The following is a 20,676-nucleotide window of genomic DNA, read 5'->3' on the forward strand; positions in this document are numbered from 1 at the left end:
GTAAAAAAAGGAAGGATGGAAGGCAGGATGGAAGGCTAGCAAACTGATGCGAAAACCTAACAAGAGATTACTAGCCTTTTTAAAAAGAGGTTTATCAGTAGATACAAAGATGAAAGCAGTAGTTCTTAAGAGTCACCAACTCTGGGAGGAGAAAAAAAGGGAAAGGTGGTGGTATGTCTGTGAAAAAGTAGAGATAAAGGTTTTTCCCAAATTGACTGAGAAATGGGAAGGGGGAAGAGCTCCACATTTACAGTGTACAGCTAGAGACATTGACTCAGGAGGAAATGTCAAGAGATATGGGACTAATGAAAGATGAAGATAAGTATGTTGCAAAAGAGACAGAGGAGAGATGGAAAGGCCACCAAAACAGAATAATTCCATGGAAACACAATGATGGCAAGTAGTGATATCTTCCTGGCAATACATGAGTTAATTGGGAAGTTCCAGGGCTAAACTCCACTCAAGTGGAGTTGGAGCCCTAATGTTGTTACAACTCCCCTGTGATCCATGAATGAAGGACGGCTTATAAATTTAGTTAATAAATAAAATAAATAATTCCAGTTGCAGATGGGTAGCCGTGTTGGTCTGCCATAGTCAAAACAAAAAAAAATTCCTTCCAGTAGCACCTTAAAGACCAACTAAGTTAGTTCTTGGTATGAGCTTTCGTGAGTGTATCTGAAGAAGTGTGCATGCACACGAAAGCTCATACCAAGAACTAACTTAGTTGGTCTTTAAGGTGCTACTGGAAGGAAAATAAATAATGTGATCAGTGGAATTGGAAGGGGCACACCTCTGGCGAGCTAGTATTTAATCTCTGTGGATTACTGCTGATTCAAAGTATGTATCATCAGGAAAACACAATACTATTGTGCTCATATTGCTTATGGGCTTACAACTCTTGGGCACTACACAGCAAATAAAACAGTCTGGGATAAGGATGACAAATCAAGGGAAAGATGGGTTTTAATTGTTTTTAAGACATAAGGTTTTAATGGCAGAGCCTCTATTCAGTGGAAGATTTTACCTAAATTGCTAGGAATCACTGAGGACTGGTTCTAGTTCTTTTCCTACACAGAATGACAGAAACCTGACAAATTCTAAAGATAGAATTCAGCACATTGCTCTCTTTTCCTAGTTTTATCACCATCTCTCATTAGTCACCCTTTGTTAGGCAGCGACAAAGTATTCAGGTTAAGGTAGCAGAGCTCAGGGAAGGCTGGTAGTCATGTGAGTAAGAGCAATAGCATGCAAGGATGCCAGGAAACAATGATACTGCCCTACATGCTGATAATGCATCAGACTTAGTAACAACTGCATGCAGTTCTAGTCCCCCCTCTCAAAAACTCAGAAGAGCAATAAAAAAAGGTCAGGGATAACAAATGTCTTCTTTATGAGGAAAAGCTGAAGCGATAGTCACCCTTTAGGTTACACTGTCAAGTCCATGAGAACAGAATGCCCTGGAGAAATGCTAGCATGAACTGGGGCAGAGCAGCAATATATTTATAATGTATGTTTAATGGTAAAGCACCATGGATAAGAGTGCTTTAGAAGAGTAGTCTTCCAGCCTTTCAGGCCCAGGACCTTTATGCATTCCCAAACTGCAACATGGGACCCACTTCAACTTGTTATTACAATACAGTATATGCCCATTATGAGCCTTCTCTCTTTAATGTGGAGAGTAGGAAAGGCTCATTTTTTAAATATTTGTACAAAACACAGCATTTCGTAAAGTGCAGCTTGCGATGGTGGAGTGAAAAAGCAATAGCCACTCATGCAGGGTACCTACCTTCCCCTTTTCTCTCTCTTCTTAAAGAGAAACCCAAACAAAACTGTGGTCATGGCACTGTGCTCTTAACTCACCTGCTTAAGCATCATGCTTTAGAACAGGGGGTAAGCCCTATGGACTACAACTCCCATCATCTGAGTCGAGAGAAGAACTAAAAGGTTTCAAAGGATCAATCATTTTTACCCAAGCATCAAATCTTACTTGAAAACAGGATAATTGGTTTGTTACATTGACATTTTTAATTTTCTAAATGTAAACTATTTTCTAATTTTTAAATAATAAGAGCGAGATTGCTTGAATGCAACTCTCCCCCTCCCTTTTTTTACAGGTTCCAAATTGTGTGACTACTGAACAATCTAGAGGACCCTGGCCAACCTTTCTGCCAAGTCACAATAGAGTGGCACACTGCCATGCACCATAGTACCATATGCAGCATTCCCCCAATGCTCTGCTATGCCTTTTGTCTGGCAAGCAGCACAGTGCAGGTATGTGAAGCCTGAGTTTCTGTATTAGTCAGATTCTTGCTCTCTCTGCCTCAAATCCTGTCAGTGCCACTTATCGCATTCATAATGCAGGTTTGTCACCCATTGTTTATATCAGGGATGGCAGGGACCTGTGGCCTTCCGAATATTGTTCCAACTCCTGCCAGCTTAGCTAGCATGGCTGAGGGTCAGGAATGATGAGAGTTGTAGTCCAGAAACACCATAAAAGCATAATCTTAAAGCACAGACAACAATGAATCTTGTGACACTTCAAAGACCATGGGAGTTATTATGCCTTAATAAAACCGTTAGTGTTTAAGGTGCTGGTGTTTTTGCTGTATTACACAAGGACAGAATTGTAGAGTTGGAAGGGATCCTGAGGGACATGTAGTCCAATCCCCTGCACGGCAGGACTCTTTTGCCCAACGTAGGGCTCAAGAGTCTGGGCCATTAGACTAACACAGATACTGTTCTGGAAGATAAACTTATGGTGTTATTCTTACCTCCCTCTAGTAAGTCTCTGCAAAATTTTAATTCCTGATAAACGACAGTATTTTCCTTCCCATTTTTGGATACATTCTTCTATCTGTTCTGAAGAAAACAGGGCATGAAATTGTACCTCACTGAATATTCCATAGGCATCCTGAACGAGGAGGCACAACCTGCAAAAAGTTGTATAAAGTTTAGTCTGTTAGTGGCATGCCCAAAGGAGCTCTCTAACATCTCAGAATTAAACATTTGTTCACAGGACAGAAGCCTTGGGTTTTCGTAAAGGCTTATTAAATTCTGATGAAATCTTAATGCAACACAACTGGTAGCAAAACTGATTTACTGTAGCTACACAAGTTAAAAAGATCCAAATGATGGGACGTCCTCTGCCTGTGGCCTTGGAGAGCAGCCGCCAATCAAGGAAGACAATATGTAGCCTCTGACTCTACAGAAGGCAGCTTCATTATCTTTATATGTACCCATGAATAAATTTCACATGGTGCTTTAAAATATAAGGATGTAACAAAAAATTAATCTCCTCCACCCCACAAGGCAATGACTCCTAGTACTTTTTACTATCAGAGGCAGTAAGTTTCTGTATACTGTACCAACTGCTAAGAATTGCAAGTGCTGCTCTCAGATCCTGCTTTCAGTCCTTCCACAGGCAACTGTGAGAACTGGAAATTGGACTAGACGGGCCACTGACCTGATCCAGGTCTTTTTTTGTTAGTTCTTACGACTTTAGTGACTTCCTGGAGTAATGGGCTGAGTTGAGTTCCAATGCTCTTCCCTCCTATACAAATATCAGCCTGGTTCGCACATGGCTTAGTGCTATTTGTAAATCCTGCTCAGCAGATTTGAAACCAGGTTGCTGGTTTATGAATCCTGGTTTAAGTTAGCTAGATGGCTAAACCCAGCACTTTTTTAAAACCATGGTTTATTTGACCTCACACCAGACGTTCACCAAACTAAAAAGGCATGAGAGGCAAGAATAGCTGGGGGGGGGGGGTGTGCAGGAATGTCGGAGAAACAAGCCATGGTTTGTTTGATAGTCTGTGGGACCCCTTGTAGTTAACATGTGATTTCTTAAGCCAGTGCCGGGCCCAGGATGTTTAGCCGCTTGAGGCAAAACAAAAAATGCCACCCTGCCCTTATCCATCACCTCCTTCTGTCGCCATTACATCCTCCTCTGCTGCTGCCTGAGGCAACTGAAGGAGGCCCAAGGAAGCCCCGGCATGCTGAAGGCGGTGGAGGAGGGAAAAGGAGGCTGGAGAGGAGCAGGCAGCAGTGGAAGCAGCAGAGGAGGCAGTGGTGGGTGAAAAGTGGTGGCAGCAAGCAGTGCACTTCCGCCCCACCCCCCATCTGCCAACCCTCCCAGCTGTCCCCAGTCTGCCACCAGAGGCAACTGCCTCACCAAGCCTCATGAGCAGGCTGGCCCTGTCTTAAACAAACCATGACTTAGAGTTTTGTGTGAATCCATGTCTCGTAAAGTCTCGTAAAGTCACAATGTGTTCTGCAGGAGTCCAGTGTATAACCTATTCCATTTAAAATCTACTTGAAACCCTTGGGGGAAGTCATCTGTGGTTTGAGGTGATGTGTCATCAATACAAAATGACACCCAGTTCTATTTCTCCATGTCAACAGGAGAGACATAAGAAACTCAGTTAATGTGCTGGATTTGGGTGAATAAACTGAGTTTCTGGTAAGACACAGCCTGCTCCAATGGGAACCCCCACCCCAGGGCCATCTACCAGCAACTGTTCTGTGGGAAGGATTACAAGAGAGGAGAAGAGGCATATTTAAACATATTCAAGGCTAGAATTTCTTGTCCTTCCCTCCCAGGCCTTCCAGTAAGTGCCCTACAGGAAGCATCCTTATGAATTATTACACTAATATTCTTATTGTGAACTTCCGTGGAAGGACATGTATAATGAAATGCAATATACAAATAAGTTCAATGAATAAGTAAAGCTGCTACAGTCAGAAAGGTAAAACTAAGCTAGGCAGCCATCCAATGTGACTCCAATACAGTTTGACTTTGACTTTCTGCCAAGAAAGTACAACTCGGGATGTTGTTACTTTGTTGAAAACGCGCTCTAAAACTAGCAATCACCACCACCTTGCTAACCCAGCAAACAAATACATCCCCATCTAAGTGATATCAATACTGTTTGCTGTTACCATGGAACTATTGTTGATTTTCAAACTGCATTTTTGTTACGGAAACTTGTTATGAACCTTTTCATGAAAAGCAGTATATAAATACTGAAAAAAGTCAGTAATCATTGATTGCCATTTTATCCCTCCTTTCTCCAAGTTTAGAGTTGCATTCATGGTTCTCTCTTACTGTCTCCAAATAATGGTTACAACTGTACCTAGGTGCCTTGCAGGCACAACAGGACTTCTCCTTTTCTTCTTTTTGCAAAAAGGTGGGGCAGAAATTTGAAATAAATAAAAAAGTTAAGCGTGGTTAGAGTCAATTCATTAGCGGTAAGGAAATAACCTTCAGGGAAAGAGATGCCTACTTCTAGCTCAACATCAAAACAGGTGGAAACCATCCTGGGGTAAAAATGATTTTCCCTGCAGTTAACGCTGCAACAACATGTGCAGATGCCCCAAGACAAAAAGATATCATTAGGTGTGTGGTTAACTCTGGAGAATGCACAAAAGATGGGAGTGTGAGAACAGATGGATGAAAAATGCACATGTGATTCAGTGGGAAGAGCAAAGAAACAAAGGCAAGACGCGATAAGAAGGGAGGCAAAGATTAGGATTTTTATTTCCTCCCACTATCAGCTTCACCTACTTCTCCTTAAAGTGTTAACAATGTGCTTGACTTGTATAGTGGAGGTTAGCATGATTTAGGGGTGTATGGGGTGTTAGGGGAGGGATAGTACCTCTGATAGGGGACACATCGTGCTCCTTCCAGAGTGCTTTTTCCACCTTTGATCCCTAGCCTGCACTCAGCTCTCACCTGTGGCTCTTAGAAGCTATCAGCAGCCACACCCTGGGAATGGCTTTGACTGGCCAGCTAAACCAGGTGAGGGTAGCCAAACCCTCAATGAGTTAGGGTCTTCTCCTGCATGAGAAGATAGGCTCTGGCAGAATGAGCGAATGAGACCAGCAGTGGGTTCAACGGTCAAGAAGACAGTTTGGGCACATGCTGTAGAGGAAAATGAGGGGCAGATGGAGCTTGTCAACCTGGGAAGGTAGCCCATCTGACAGGATAAGGAAAACTCTTTTCCTAAACCTCCGATGCCTTGTGGGATATCTTCAGGAGAAGAAAAGGCTAAGGATGAACCCTAAACAAATCTTGAGTGGAGTCCCTAATATGGTTGGAAGGCGCCTTGTATGCCTCCTTCTGGCAAGTCCTGCAGCCAAGCTGGTGCCAGATATATTGCTCTGCTTTCCTTTGGGGCACATCAGCAAGAGCAAGAGGGGAGCATTGTTGGCTGGGCAGATCAGGACATCCATACACACTGCCCAGGCTTGTGCACTGGGCAGGCATGCCATCTATGCAGGGCCTTGAGGGCCCATGTCCCCCCCCCCCTTTCACTGAGGGGGCTGGGCCCCCTCAATATTCGCAGCTGGGCGGGCTCCATTGGGCCCTCCTGTGACTGCGCCAAGCTGCAGTGGGCCCTCCTGCGGCTGCAACCAGGTCACCTCAGGCCTTTGGGAGGGTACAACGGCCCTGTCAGCCCTCCTCCCACCATTTGATGCAGCACGCATGCACTGGGCACCTGCAATGTTTGGCAGAACCTGGTGTGCCTGACACCGGGGAGGTCCCTCGGGTGCTGCTAACACAGCACTTTGACTTCACCCTAAGAGGCGCACACCATTGTCTCTCAAGACAGATGACAACCAGCAAGATTTAACATTCCTCCACACCAAATATAAATACATATTTTTAAAAGTCCTACACAAAAAAACTGGCATGTCAGGTTTTTAAGGCTAAAGTAGGCCTGTCCTTCATAACACCGAGTTTTCTCTACTGAGCAACTATTTATTTTAATTTTTGTATTGGGGGGCATATATCTGCAATGGCACAGGCCAGACACAGATTTACCAATCTGTGAACTAGGCCACGGTGAATCTCATTTCAAAGCTTGGGAATATTCTGTTAATTTCCTAAAAGAGCTGGAGGCAGGGGAGAGGGAAGGCGAGGCCAATTATTTTGCATTTTTATGAGTGTGGTGGTAATGCTTAGATTTATTCACTTCCAAGTGGATATTTGGAAATGATTATGGTATTATGTCATCATGCCCCCTCCTAGTTAGTCATCCTTCTTGGAAAAGGTGGAAAAGGGATTTCTATTCAGTAATTATACATGTAAACCCCACAACATGGTTAGAGGCTTGTGTTTCCTTGTATACATTTTGCTCCCCCAAAGGAGTAAGACTGAATAGCGCTCCATAAGACAGACAGGTGCAGCTCAAAAGAAAGGCATTAGCACAAGAAGAACGTAGTGAGAACATGGGGTCTGCAATTGCTGTTGCAGAAAGGAGTAAAGAAGACACACACAAAATAGTCGGAACAATTATATGCTTTACAACAGGAGACTCACCCCTCAGGCTTCTGTTGATGTATTTATTTCTTCAAAGCTCAGATGAGGAGGGAGGAAAAAAGGAGACGCTATAAAAAAGTTTAAGTGTATAGCCCACCCTCCTGATATATATGGCAACATTTGCTCATCCAAGATAGGGTGCTGCTGATTATGTCTGCTCCCTGACAGGAGACTCTTATCTCTTTGCGTATGCGCCCTCCTAGAAGCAACTAAAGCATGAGGAGGTGCACGCACACAAAATAAGATTTCTGTGCTGCTTTGTAAAAAACAAAAACAAAAAAACAGGCACAAAACTGTGCCTACAGAGTTCCAATCCACCAACTTGTCTGGTCAAGTCTTGAGGTGGAGCTCCTTAACTTCTCCTGATGTGGCTTACAATCAACAGCAAACTTTGAAACTCCACCCAAACGGGATTTAATTTATCTGAATCTCTCAAACACAAACAAAATCCCTCCACCCACTGCAAATGTTATCTCCAGTGCAATCAGAATCAGAGACACATGTGTAGGAACAAAAGGACACAAAACACAACCTATTTTTGTCTGTAACCCTAGAGGGGCTCTTCTGTACATCTTACTTGTAGCAATTTAAAGTGTTCCATATCACTTTTAAAGTGCTCCACATCACTTTTATCAGATGTATAATATTCTCACACCCCCACAGCAGATGCTGGCTATTGCATCCTCCTTGAAATACATCCCCAAAAAATAAAAGCTAGAATAACTAGAACCTGAATAGCACTAATCAGAATTACATCTAAGGAGTGATGTGGTTTTTGCAGAAAAAAATGAATTGGAAAATGTTTCTGTACAAATTAGCAATCATAAAATTTCTGTTTCCCTACAGGTATCTTCTTTAGCTTTTTTGGGGGTAGGGGGTATTTTGTAAACTAAGCTAAAAACTTTGAAACTGTCGCGCTTGCTAATATTTATTTGTTAGTGACATCCATTCATTCATACTAATGAACTTATGAAATGGAAAAATTTTCCACATCATGAGAGCTAACTTGAAAATCTATGCTAGAAATCTTTTCATATCTACAGAGAAGCACATATGACTATTTCCATGTTTAGCAGATTTATTATTATTATTATTATTATTATTAGTAGTAGTAGTAGTAGTATACCCGCAGGTCTCAGAGTGGTTCACAGCATAAAATCACAATATAAAAACACAAAACACATAATAAAATCAAAAACAAGAACAACCCAATAACCCCTCCTCCCCAACACATTTTAAAAGGGCGCTGAATGTCAATCAGTCAAAGGCCTGGTTAAAGAAGAACATTTTTGCCTGGTGCCTAAAGGTGTATAATGAAGGATGGTTCCATAAAAGCTATTGTGTCCAAAATTGATAAGATTAGTTCGCTCAGGCATGGGCGTAGCCAGGATTTTTGTTGGGGGAAGGGGCCAGGCCTTTTCTTGGGGGAGGACAAAACCTCAGTTTGCTATGGATTTTCATTGATTTGGGGGGGCAGCTGCCACTCCCTGCCCCCCCCCCCGGCTACACCCATGCTCTCAAGGTGAAATCTTGTACACACCTAAGAGCCTGTCAGATTAAACTCAGTGGGGTTTAGTTCTGAATAGACATGTTTAGGATTGCATTGTTACATTATTCTGCAATCTCTAGGCAGAATTGCTCCCCAAATATTGCATTTTAATATTTTCCCTGGTATCTTTCAATGTTTTAAGTCCTTATTTGTGATCATTTTATTTTTCTTCAAACAGGATTATAGTACACCATCTTCATACAACCAGTAGAATAGTGCTATTGTCTTGCCCTTTGATGGTGGTGTCTTTATGTTAATATCCCCTTTTCTACACTTTTCTCTTTTAAGCTGCATTACTTGCCTGCACCTTTCCCATTCAACACTTCCTGGTGTTCACCTTTTGTTTACTTTTTCTTCTTCACAGAAGCACAATAACACAAAAACAATTTGTTTTGTAATTGATGCACTAACATATGATTGCACATAACCAACCTCAGTAGTTTTGTTTTCTTTTGAATGGCAAGGTTGGAAACAATTGCTGCAAACCGTACCACTAGGCACAGTTCAGCATAAACCATATTTGGTTAAGAATCATGGGTTTACAAATGTCTTTTACAGACAATAAAATAAACAGAACCTGGGTGACTGCCCACTTGTAATGTGCCATATGTGCCAATCTCTTATGCATTTGTAGTATGCATGGGGTCAGGGAATGTCAGCAGGAAAAACAGTTTGAAGTATGCAACCACAGCTGAAATTCCAACTCTAGCAGATTGCACTAGAGCAGTGGTTTGCCCACTGTTTCCCCCCACATGCCACCTGTAAATTGCTGCGGGTCTTGGTTGACCACTTAATGAGTTTTCTGCCCCATTGTAGTAATTGTAATGTGCTATGCCAGATATTGTGTGATTTTTAATTGTATTTTTACAGATAAGCCAGAACGAAGTTCATGGGCAACTGGTGGTCCATGGTACATGGTTTGGGAACCCCTGCACTAGAGCATTAACTATGTAGCATTAAAGGAAACATGCAGAAACATCCTTATATGCTACATTACAGCACTGTCCTAGCTATACTCATGATGACCTCAATGGGATTTATGCTTAGGGCCACAGTCTTCCCTCAAGATACTGTTAAAAATGTACAGATTTCCTGAAACGTAAATAGAAGGCCACCTGCATTAGTATGTCTTGTGGCATACAGACAGGTACAAAATGCCTCAGCACTCTTCAGTATTTGCTAAGGACATCTCCTCCCCCTTTTTCACCCTCTGAAACCTTCCTCCTCTGTGCTATACACAGCAAAAGGTCTCAGGGATGATCAATGGCTGCCAGCTCTGAACTTCAGCTCTTTAGAGAGGAAGAGTAGCCGACATATATTGTTGGATTTCCAACTCCCATTAGCCCCAGCCAGCATGGCTGATGGTCAGGGGTGATAGGAGTTGCAACTCAACAACATCTAGAGGGCACCACTTTGACTACCATAGGTTCATAGAATTGTAGAGCTGGAAGGGACCAAAACGGTCATCTAGCCCAAACCACTGCAATGCAGGAATCTCGACTAAATAACTTGAAGCCATTGGTTCGGGTCCTAGTCTCTGGAGCAGCAGAAAACATGCTTGCTCCATCTTGGCATGACTTGTTTCTGAGAAACCAATGCTGGGTCTTAGTGATCTCAGCATCCTTTTATAAATGCTCACAGACTGACAGTTTAATTATCTGTTCTAGGACCTTTCATAGTATCAATATCAAGCTCACAGGTCAGTAGTTACCTGGATCTTCTCTCTCCCCCCCCCCTTTTGAAGATAGGGAAACACCCATTATACAAAGGGTTTAGGGAGCATACCAGGAGGAAGAAAGTGTTTTAATTTCATGGTTCACAACCCCTGGCTCTCATGTTCTATAAGGCCATTTCCAACATTTTTGTGGCTCAACTGCCTTCAACCACAGACTTAATTCATTTAAACCATTTTCTTTTCTTCCCCAGAGATGAAGTAAGTTGCCAATATGAAACAATGGAGAAATCCATATCCCATTTCTCCTTCCACCCCAAAGAAGTGGTAGCAGCAAGGGGAATAGTCCCTGTCTGGAGAAGGTTTGTCTGGTTTCAGAGTGACTGCCAATTAGGGCCTAAGTACACATTATGTTAATGATATGATTAACCATTATGTCATGGGTTTTTAAAACATTAAATACCAGGAACCAGGGAGGAAGATGCCATCAGTAGAACAGTAGCGTAGATCCAGTTGTGATCATGGTAATAATCCCACACATACTCTGCAATTAGAATTAAAGGGGGAACTCCCATTTTCAGCAATGGAATATTCTTTTCATAATGCTAATTGCTGCATAAGGAGGAGAGATTTTTATTGAGTGTGATTGAGAAGGGAAGACTTAAACCTCTCCACCTAGTGTGCTGTGGTGCCAATAGCACCTCAACTTTCCTGGTAGTTTTTTAAAAACAATGGCACGATTGCCAATCGTATCTCCAACATTACAGGCATTGAGTTACTCCAAAATTTGCTTATCTCTATATCTTTGCCATTTTAACAGTTTAAATTGGGCTTGGGAGTGAACTGGCAACCAGTGCAAGTCTTTCAAGGCTGGCACAATATGCATCTAGCTTAAGACACACACCAGCAGCCTCAGTGCTGCTCTCTGTATGTCTCTGCACAATAATTACTGGTGAGCGCAAGTGGGGAAATTGATGAGAGTTTTCAAAATGTACGGTATATGGTTGACCAATGTGAGAATAGGATGCTGCACTAGATGGGTGCTAGATCTGATCCAACAGGGCTTCTCTTATATTCCTATGGTCACAATAAATCAGCATGACAGAAGATCTTATGGTTGGAAGCATGCCCCTCCAGTTGATCTGAAGCAACTGAATAAGGCAAAAATTAGGGAGATACGTGACAGAGGGTCAGGGAGAGGAAGGAAAGTTGGACGGTGGTACCACGCTCACTTTGTATGAAATACCATATAAAAAACAGAAGCAGCATAAGAGAATTCTGTTGCAAGCCCAACCTCCATCAGATTATGGGGCTACCTCCCCTGAAGATCCAGGAATTGATGTTGAGACTGTGAGTTAAGAGAGAGCTTAAGGTAAAGCTAATCAAACTAAATAAACGGACATATGTGGGATCTTACGTGGATTTAATTAAGCAGCATTAAATTCTCACCCCTAAAACGTGGGTTAATTAATCTACTTACAAAACTTGTGAAGGCAAGTCCTTAAAAAATGTTTTTTAGTCTTTTTGATGCATCTATGCCTTGAGGAATAGAAGCACAAGCAAACTGGCATTATGAAATGTTGGCTTGTGAGCTGTTTAGGTTGTTCAGAGAGTTAACTGTTGTTTATTTTTAAAGTTACCTATCTGCTTCCCATCCCCTTGATATTTCCATCCCTAATCTTAATAAATCTTCTAAACTTAGAACTTATTTCTTGACAACTCAGGGGAATCTTACTCCTGTATGCCAGATCACATGCAACACGCTTTGACCAAAGTGAAAGAAAGGCTGAAGTAGCTCAGATGCAACTCAGTAATTAGGTGGTGGTTGCCCCCCTTAGAATGAAATTAAAGATGTAACTCTTATAATTCCTTCACTCAAGAGTTAGAGTAAATTAAGAGCTGGTTGTTGCCTACAGCAGCTGGGTATCACCACAGAAGATTGTAAGAGTCAGTTGATTTGATATGATATGTCAACTGGAGATAGATAATGGTTATCTGGATCACTGGTGATCATATGCCACATACTACAGGATGTCCCCACAACCCTAGCCTGCTCTGCAGTGGATGTGAGAGCTCCTGATTTTTACCTCTTATTCAAAGAGAGCTGAGGAGAAAGGAGACTGATTCCATGGCAGAGGGAGGAGAGGTGCTCTAGTCTCTCAACGTGAGAAACCCATGTGGGTTGGTTAAAGAGAGGGTCCAATTCTCCCAACTGAAGAAGCTGGACAAGCAGCATCAGAAGCACCTTCCGATGGGAAAGTCCAGACCATGTATATTTTTGACAACTAGTTTGTGACAAAGTTAAAAAGAGATCAGATCTTTCAAAGACAATACAAACATGAATTCTCAAAAATTACATTTAAAAAATGCAAACAAAATTGTACTGGTTCAGAGATAGATAATTTCTAATGGAATGATTTAACCTTCGAACAATCAGACATAATTTGTATGCAGAGATGAGAATGGATTTGGAAGCATTTCTCTACAGCTGCCCTCTGAATGGGATGCTAAGATAATTTGTAAATACACCACAGAACTAGAACTTAAAAAAAGAAAGAAAGAAAAACCCAGAAAACTGTAGGACCGTTCCAAAATTATCTTAGTAACATGAAGCAAATATAAACATCACAGCTTCAATGGATGCACAAAGCAAGTGAAATAAAACATAGTTGATTGTGGAATGGTGCCTACATTTGAGATATTCTTTCTGTTGAACTGCCACTGAACTAAAAATATATCCTACACCAGCAAAATAAACTACACAACAGAGAGGGGAAATAGCAGGAAAGGGATCTGCTGGAGATCCTTGTTTGGCAAAAGACAATTCCTGCTTCAGGTTACTAATCTTGGTTCTCTTCCCCCTCCTCCTCTCTAAAACACACACAGAGACTTTTCAATTGTTTTCGGTTCTGAGTGCTTTTGCTGGCTCTGTTTCATATGTGCATGCCTCTGAGAGAGAGAGAGTCTTGTGTGTATGTGAGCAGACTGTTTACAAAAGTTATGGTAGTGCTTCTCAGCAGCCCATCGAGAATTCCAGGAAATGGCCTCTGTTATTTCATTCTAGGTAAATGTCGGCTCATGACAAGCAGCAAAGCTGACACAGGACATCTCCCTCTGCTTTACAGTCCTGCAGTGAGGCCTCAATCGGAGGGAGAGCGAGAGCGAGAGCAGGAATGAGCCATGAGTGGGCGGAGTGCCTTCCCAGCACTCTACCAACCACAGCACAAGGAATTATGATAAACACCACTCTGGAAACAAGATACAACAGTACATTGTGTTCTTCAGAAAAACATCCAGACTTCAGTTCACTTCAAGTAAACAGTTAATCTTGTTTACCTTTTTTAAAAATTTGATGAGATGTTAACTGAACAATCCAGCGTGCAGATGAAACAAGGTTTTTCCCCCTCTATACAATTCAACTTTTGTGTTTGCTTTGCTCTCAGCAATACCCTGCCACAAATTAGTCCAAAATGCTAAGTTCTTATTATCGGAATGCACCATAGATTTCCCCTCCTCCCTTTTTATTGTTTTTTATATTTTTATTTACTTACTTACTCAGTTTGACTTAGCATGGTGCCAAAACCATGTTTTTTGCAAGCAGAAGAGATGTTGGAATAATTAAGAGTGCTTTGCTTCTTGAAAAGTTTGTAACAGAAATGTAAATAAATGATTAATAAAGTGCTGCTGGGAAAACAACTGTCAAGCAATGGAGACCACATCCTAGGCTACCACTCTAAATACCTGGAGAAAAAAATGTGCACCTTGGGATGCTTGTAGTCTATTCTCAACAGAACTAAGACCAGTAATTATCCACAAATACAAACTAAAGAAAAAGTTGAAATTGCTTATTGCAACATATTTACTTAAAATATTGGTTTATTATCTATGCCTCATATATTTTCATATATGGTAATAAGGTATGATTTAGGAATACGACAGCATGCAGTGTTAAAGTATGTTAGTTACTGATAAATATTTTGAATAATGAAAAATTATCTGTAGTTACAGAACATAAAAGGTTTATTTTTGTGTTTGAGGCAAACAAGTATATGCCCATTCTAACTTTGGATTTTAAGAATTTGTAGCAACAAGATAAAGTGCCACTTTGTATCTCTTTATTAGCTAATGGTAGCTTCTCTCTGTGGGATAATTCTACCTTCTGGGAAATAAGAAATACTGAAAAGGAATTTTGAATATTTATGACTGAAAGGTAAGAAACTGATTTAATAAGGTAATATGTATTAATAAGCACTCCTTTTAGGATTTAACTCAATGAGGTTTTGCATATAACATTTTAAAAATCACATAGATTATAATTTTTATTATTATTAATTGATAATATATTAAAAACTCTTCAGTATTAAATTATGTCCACTTTTTTAAATCTGAGGCTGAGGATTTGATAACAGGCTATAACTTCTAGGTGCCCAAATTTCCTTGCATCTATGATTCTTTCAGTCACATGATTAAGAGGGCAGTCAGTCACAGTTGTCTGCAACACTGTATTTGTACAACTCAGCCCAGTCAAATCTTCCTTCTCCAACCACCCTTCTTCTCCATATCTGAGAGTCAAAGAGCAGAGTAAAAATATTTATTAACTGCAATCATACTAGCTACCCTCCACCCTGCAATTACTATTTCAACTTGTACCTTGTAACAGGTAATGGGCAATATTTAGAGGCCCCCCCCCATGTACATACAAGCAGTGCTCACAACAAAGGGACACTCTCTGAAGCTATTCAAACAGCATGTGGCCATTCAAGACATTTGTTTCTCTGCTGTGTTCTGCCTGCAATGCACAAAGTGAGGGTGCACAGAGCCAGGGTCACAGGCAGGAGGAGGCATAGCGCTGGGAGATGATTCTGCCACTTAATGGAAAGAAGTGGCAGATATCTTAAGTGTTGTAGACCCTTCAAGGTCATCTCTCAGCTGACAAGATTTGGGTTGCCATGTTAGCTTGCCCTCAAACCTGGTGGTACTGTTATTATGTGCCACGTCAGCCCACGAGAAAGCACCTCTCATTCAAGATTTGATCATGGATGAGATGGCTGACCTGGAATGTATTATTAAGGTGGATGAACCAGGTGGACCAGATCTATCTGCCAAAGTTTTCAGGTATAAACCAATCCAACTTGGAGAGGAGACAGAATTGCTATCATCCATAAAAATGCCATCTTCTTCACCAGGAAACCATTCTTCCTGGGTACTGGATTTGAGGGGCAGTTCCTCATGCTGGGTCTGAGACACAGAACAGGAATAGTGTTGGCGTACTGCCCATCAGCCTCCCTGAGCTGCAAGAAGTGGTCTTGGGGTGGTGTGGGGTGCCCACACATTTCAACATCCATGCTAGGGCTAACTTGTTTAAACCAGCTCAGGACTTCATGGAGCTGTCTTACTACATTGGGTATTTGCCGCACAAGGACCCTTCATCTAGTGCTTCCCATAAAACAGTTTGGAATTGGTTCTGTGCTGGTTACAGTCATTCCACTGTCATGGACAGCCCATTTCCTTGTAGTCTGGACTAGCAAAGGAAGATGGCATTTCCCTAAAGACTTAGGGAACCTAAGGAACTTCTGATTGCTCTGATATGCTTAGTGCTCCTGTCAAGGCCTGGCCTCACTATGGAATAGTGAGAAGAGGAAGGACACTGGCACAACTACTTCTAAGTGTCCTCTCCAGTGCTGTGGTGCTTAATTGGCTCCCTGGGCAGCTCAGAATGCTGAAATAGGCAGGGTGATAGCCTTGACTACAGGTGATGTATTTCTCACAGTGAATGAGCACAGGCTCATGGCAGTGATGGTGGCAAGGAAATTAAGTCCTCGGGTAGCCATCCAGCACAACTCTTTGGACTGGTATGGACTGGTAAAATGGAGCCTCTCAGTGGTCTGCTGTGACAAATTTGCAAAGCACAGTCACTCATACTAGCCTGAATGGGACAGGAGCGCCGACTTATAAAAAATATTGGGGGGGGGGGCCATACCGGGGTCCTGCCCCGGGAAGTTTTCTAAGTTCCAATGTCAGCGGCGCCCGGCAGAGCAGCCCTCTCGGCCACGGCAGCCCGGCTCTCCCAGCCCCCGGGGGCCGCCCTCCTCCCTCGCGCACCCGCAGCGTTCCCGCCCAGGGAGGCGGTGCCCCCAGGAGAGGCGGCGGCGGCAGCAGCAGCCGCGCGCGGCCTGGGCTCCCCTCGCCGGCCGCGGGAGCCAAGGCGCGCGACGAGGGCAGCCGAGGAAAGGAGCGCGCGGCCCCGTCCCGCCCTCGCCACTCACCCTTCTGCAGCGGCCCCGCGGCGGCGACTCCTGCAGCGCCTTTTCCGCAAGGCCCGGGTGACGTCACCGGCAGAGGACGTTTCCGCTGCGCGCGCCCAATAATTTTATTAAAATTTTTGAGGGGGCTTGGGCCCCCTCAGGCCCCATGGAGTCGGCGCCTATGGAATGGGACACCATTGTTTGTAAAGGCGGTGTTCAGTGCACCAGTGCTATTGTACTCCAGTCTTGTTTCAGGCCTCCCAGTATTTCTGGTTAGCCACTATGAGAATAGGCTGCTGGCCTAGCTGAGCCTCTGGCATGATCCAGCAGTAACCTTAAGTAAAATGGTATGAGATCAGATTCAGGGGTTGTGGATATTCTGAGGTTATGGACAAGTTGCTTGAAGGAGTTTGGCTACCACAGGTACCCTCAAGCCTTGCCCATCTTGGCTTGTAACAGCTAAACAGAAGGCATTGACTGGTTGGGTCCAGTGGGTTGCAAATGCCTGATTCACTGGCAACTGTGCTTTCTCCCCATGGTGTCCAACATCTATACATAGCCACTGGAAGAAGTTATCTTTACATAATGAGCATGGTGTCATCAATATGTGAATGAGTGCCTGGACCTCATGAGGGCTGCTGCTGCCAGCCCGTACTGCCAAGCGAGAGCAAGTGCACTGGCTTAGATTCCTCCCTGACTCTTGCGCTTTGCTCCGCATGCATGCTTTAGCTGAGATTCCTGCCTTGCAGGCGGTTGGACTAGATAACCCTTGAGGTACCTTCCAACTCTACAATTCTATGATACAGTTTTTTCTCTATAACATTTGAATTAGTTGAGGCCACATACGTGCTGGAAGTAGTAATGGGGTGGATGAAGATTGAATGCCAGCAACTACTCTGGGTATTTGGTTCTTGGGTTTGGGTGGTGGTGGTGGTCAGTACCTTAAAAAAAAGCACTGGTTGTAGGGATTACACGAGGAGGAGAACCACGTACACCATCTTGGCCTCCTTGGAGAAAAAGGTGGGATATAAATGTAAGAAACAAACAAGACTGTCTGGAAGCTGCAAGTGATGCAGATGCAGCCACTATAGTGCCAAATGGTATATTTAATCGCACCCATATACCATCCATTTTGCAGGGGGAAACATGGTTCTGAATAAAAGTATTGGGTGTTAAGCCCTACCCTGCAATTCTGTTTTAGGATGGTAATGCAGGAAACCTTAGCAGACTTGACTGGATTAGAGCTGTGCCTTGTGCAAAACAGAACATTCAGCAGAGGAGGCATGCAGGAAAGAAAAGCATTTGAAAAATAGAACAAGTCATTACCACACTTGACTCTAGCACTGATCAGAATTTCTGATGCCTTAAGGCCGAAAACAGCAGTTCAAAATAGTTTCTTATTTATTATCTGAAACTTAATTTTGGAAAGTGCACCAGGTATATGTAATCAACAGAAGGCAAATCAGTGATGCTACTTAATGGGCACAGAACAGGTTCTAGTATTCCCTTGGTACAAAGTCCTAACTTTTAATGAAGTTGTATAGCTCTGCATTGAGATGAAAGGTACAACTAGATAGAACAGGATGACGTCTGGCCCTTTATCATCACATGCAGATTTGTCACCAAATGGTTTGATGGGGGTTTTTTGTTTGTTTGTCAGCCAGTCTTCCAGCTGCTGGAGGATACACACATGAATTTTAAAACATTAAAACGTGATAAAGATATACCAGCATTTAGCTGGTATAATTTTGTGTGAGAAGAACTGTTTCTATTTTTAACATTTCTTTAAAAATGGTTTAGAAAGAGACATAGTTAAACTGCTGTGAACACATGAAGAATGGCAATCAAAGTTAATCAACAGCCGTCTCGCACTTATATATGACTTTTCATCACAAAAGACCTCAAAGAGCTTGACAAACTATCTTCAGGATAGATCTTGGTTCTTCTTTTCTGCTCCACCCACATAAGCAGTATTTCCCTGAAAGGGATGAGATTTTCTTTATCAGCACTGAAAAACAGGTCTATTTACTACTAGCCATAGGCTTAACACAAAAGCAAAGAATGCTATTATCTAATCTAAACTACAGAGGGAATTGAGGGAGACTGAAGGTAATCACACAAATTAGGATTGGACAAGGGCATTTTGTTAACATCATCAGCTAACCCATTCAAAATTACTCATGCAGTTTGGATATGAGTAGCTTAGACTTTGATTTTATCCCTCATGTGAATGAAAATATAGATAGCAGAACACTATGATACAAACATACTGTGACAGTAGCTCAGTACTGATTGGGGGTGGGGAAGGAAGGGGAGTATTGTAAAGAACCAGCCATATCATATTTTTGAATGTCACAGAAATCTGTAATTTAACTGGTTCTGAATATGAATTTGTTCAACTAACAGCATCTCCTTGGCACTTCTGCCACATCTTCTCTAATTTGTAACATAAAACAATATATTGCTAGATTCTGAGTGTTTTCTGTCAGAAGACTTGCTGCACAAGAGCCAGCTGGTTTGTAGATGTGTGCACAAAAGTCTTAAACCCCTTCCTCTCAATGAAACTCTTTCTGATTGCTATGAAACTATATGAACTGCTGAACTAATGACTTTGTGGAACTATAGAGTTATTTAACATTAAGTCTCGCTCTTGCTAAAACACCGACTGCTGTAAATTACAAGAGCAGGCACACAAAACCAAGCAGATTTTTGGCTTGCCAAACATCTTCTCTCGGGGGGGGGGGGGAGTGGTTGTCTCACGTCTCTTATAAACATGGTTGTTCTCATGCTCACAGATAGAGGTTTGTTTCATTTTCACTCTAGAAGCTATCTCAGGTAAAAATTCAGTTTTAAAACTCCGTATTTAAAGTACTCTTTATGGTTCAACAAAAGGTGTTTTTGCATGCTCATCTCTTACTCTACTTTCTAGATTACCGGCCAATACTTTTTATTTTATTTTATTTTATTTTATTTTATTTTATTTTATTTTATTTTATTTCAAACCAGCTCTTCATTAGGGATATATGATGTGGTAGAGAGGGCACATCAGCATGATCTTTCATCAATGCAAGTTGTTGCAAAGATATACATTTATCTTAACTAGGTGAACCCTCTCATTTATTGAGGCAAGACTCCATGGTCTACTATACTTTACTGCAACAATGCTTCTTGATGTACTACAGTCATGGGGAGACTCTGGCTAGCATGCCAAATTTGGCCATCCATTTGGCCTGCAAAGCCATTTTTGGGAAACTACATTGACCCACCCTACACTTTGTCCCATTTGAACGACTGTTCATGCAAACAGGACTTTCCCATCCTCTCCCCCTTCTTGAACACTGTTGTGTGCCTCCAAAATATGCTATGGACAGTTTATAACAGGGTGCTTGAGGGGAAGGAGAGAAACAGAAAGCCCTGTCACGTCTGCTGGAGTGACATTAGATCTCATCATCATTATTTTTTTCATAACTGGGTGAATCTGAAACACCTGTGAGTTTATTAACGCAAAATGGTTCAGCTAAAACTAGTTATACACCATACTTTTAGAGTGCTTATGCTACTACAATAGAAAATAAGAATTTTATCAAAAGGTGGCTGTTATGTAATTTATTAGCCCGTGGATAATTTTGCTTTCTATATGCAAATATATTGTGCTTATTAAATGGTGGGCATTGTAACTGTTCTGTTCATAAGTCATATCGACCTAGGGAATGATAATCTACAAAGTGAAAATGGTTAAGCACTGCAAGGGCTCCAAGGTACCCATAACATTCTCAGGTGTAAATGGAATCTTTATTTACTTTCTAAATCATATCACAGGACATAGTTCTTACAGCCTACTGCTCACTGATATTAAAGCTGCTGGACCAAAAAAGAAAACAAACTATCA

The 20,676-nt window shown here is 42.1% G+C and overlaps 1 protein-coding gene across 8 annotated transcripts in view; it reads right to left on the bottom strand.

The window, feature by feature from the left end:
• SPIDR (scaffold protein involved in DNA repair) overlaps nucleotides 1-20,676 on the bottom strand; it is a 170,331-nt gene that overhangs the window by 25,518 nt on the left and 124,137 nt on the right. For 6 of the 8 annotated variants that reach the window (XM_077933039.1, XM_077933040.1, XM_028737025.2 and 3 more), the window contains one exon: nucleotides 2,772-2,930. The exons of the other annotated variants lie outside the window; for them this stretch is intronic. In XM_077933039.1, the coding sequence (XP_077789165.1) occupies nucleotides 2,772-2,930 (159 nt within the window). The remainder of the gene's footprint in view (nucleotides 1-2,771; nucleotides 2,931-20,676) is intronic. 8 annotated transcript variants of the gene reach the window in all.

This window comes from Podarcis muralis, chromosome 8, assembly GCF_964188315.1.
Source record: "Podarcis muralis chromosome 8, rPodMur119.hap1.1, whole genome shotgun sequence".
Taxonomy (NCBI): Eukaryota; Metazoa; Chordata; class Lepidosauria; order Squamata; family Lacertidae; genus Podarcis; species Podarcis muralis.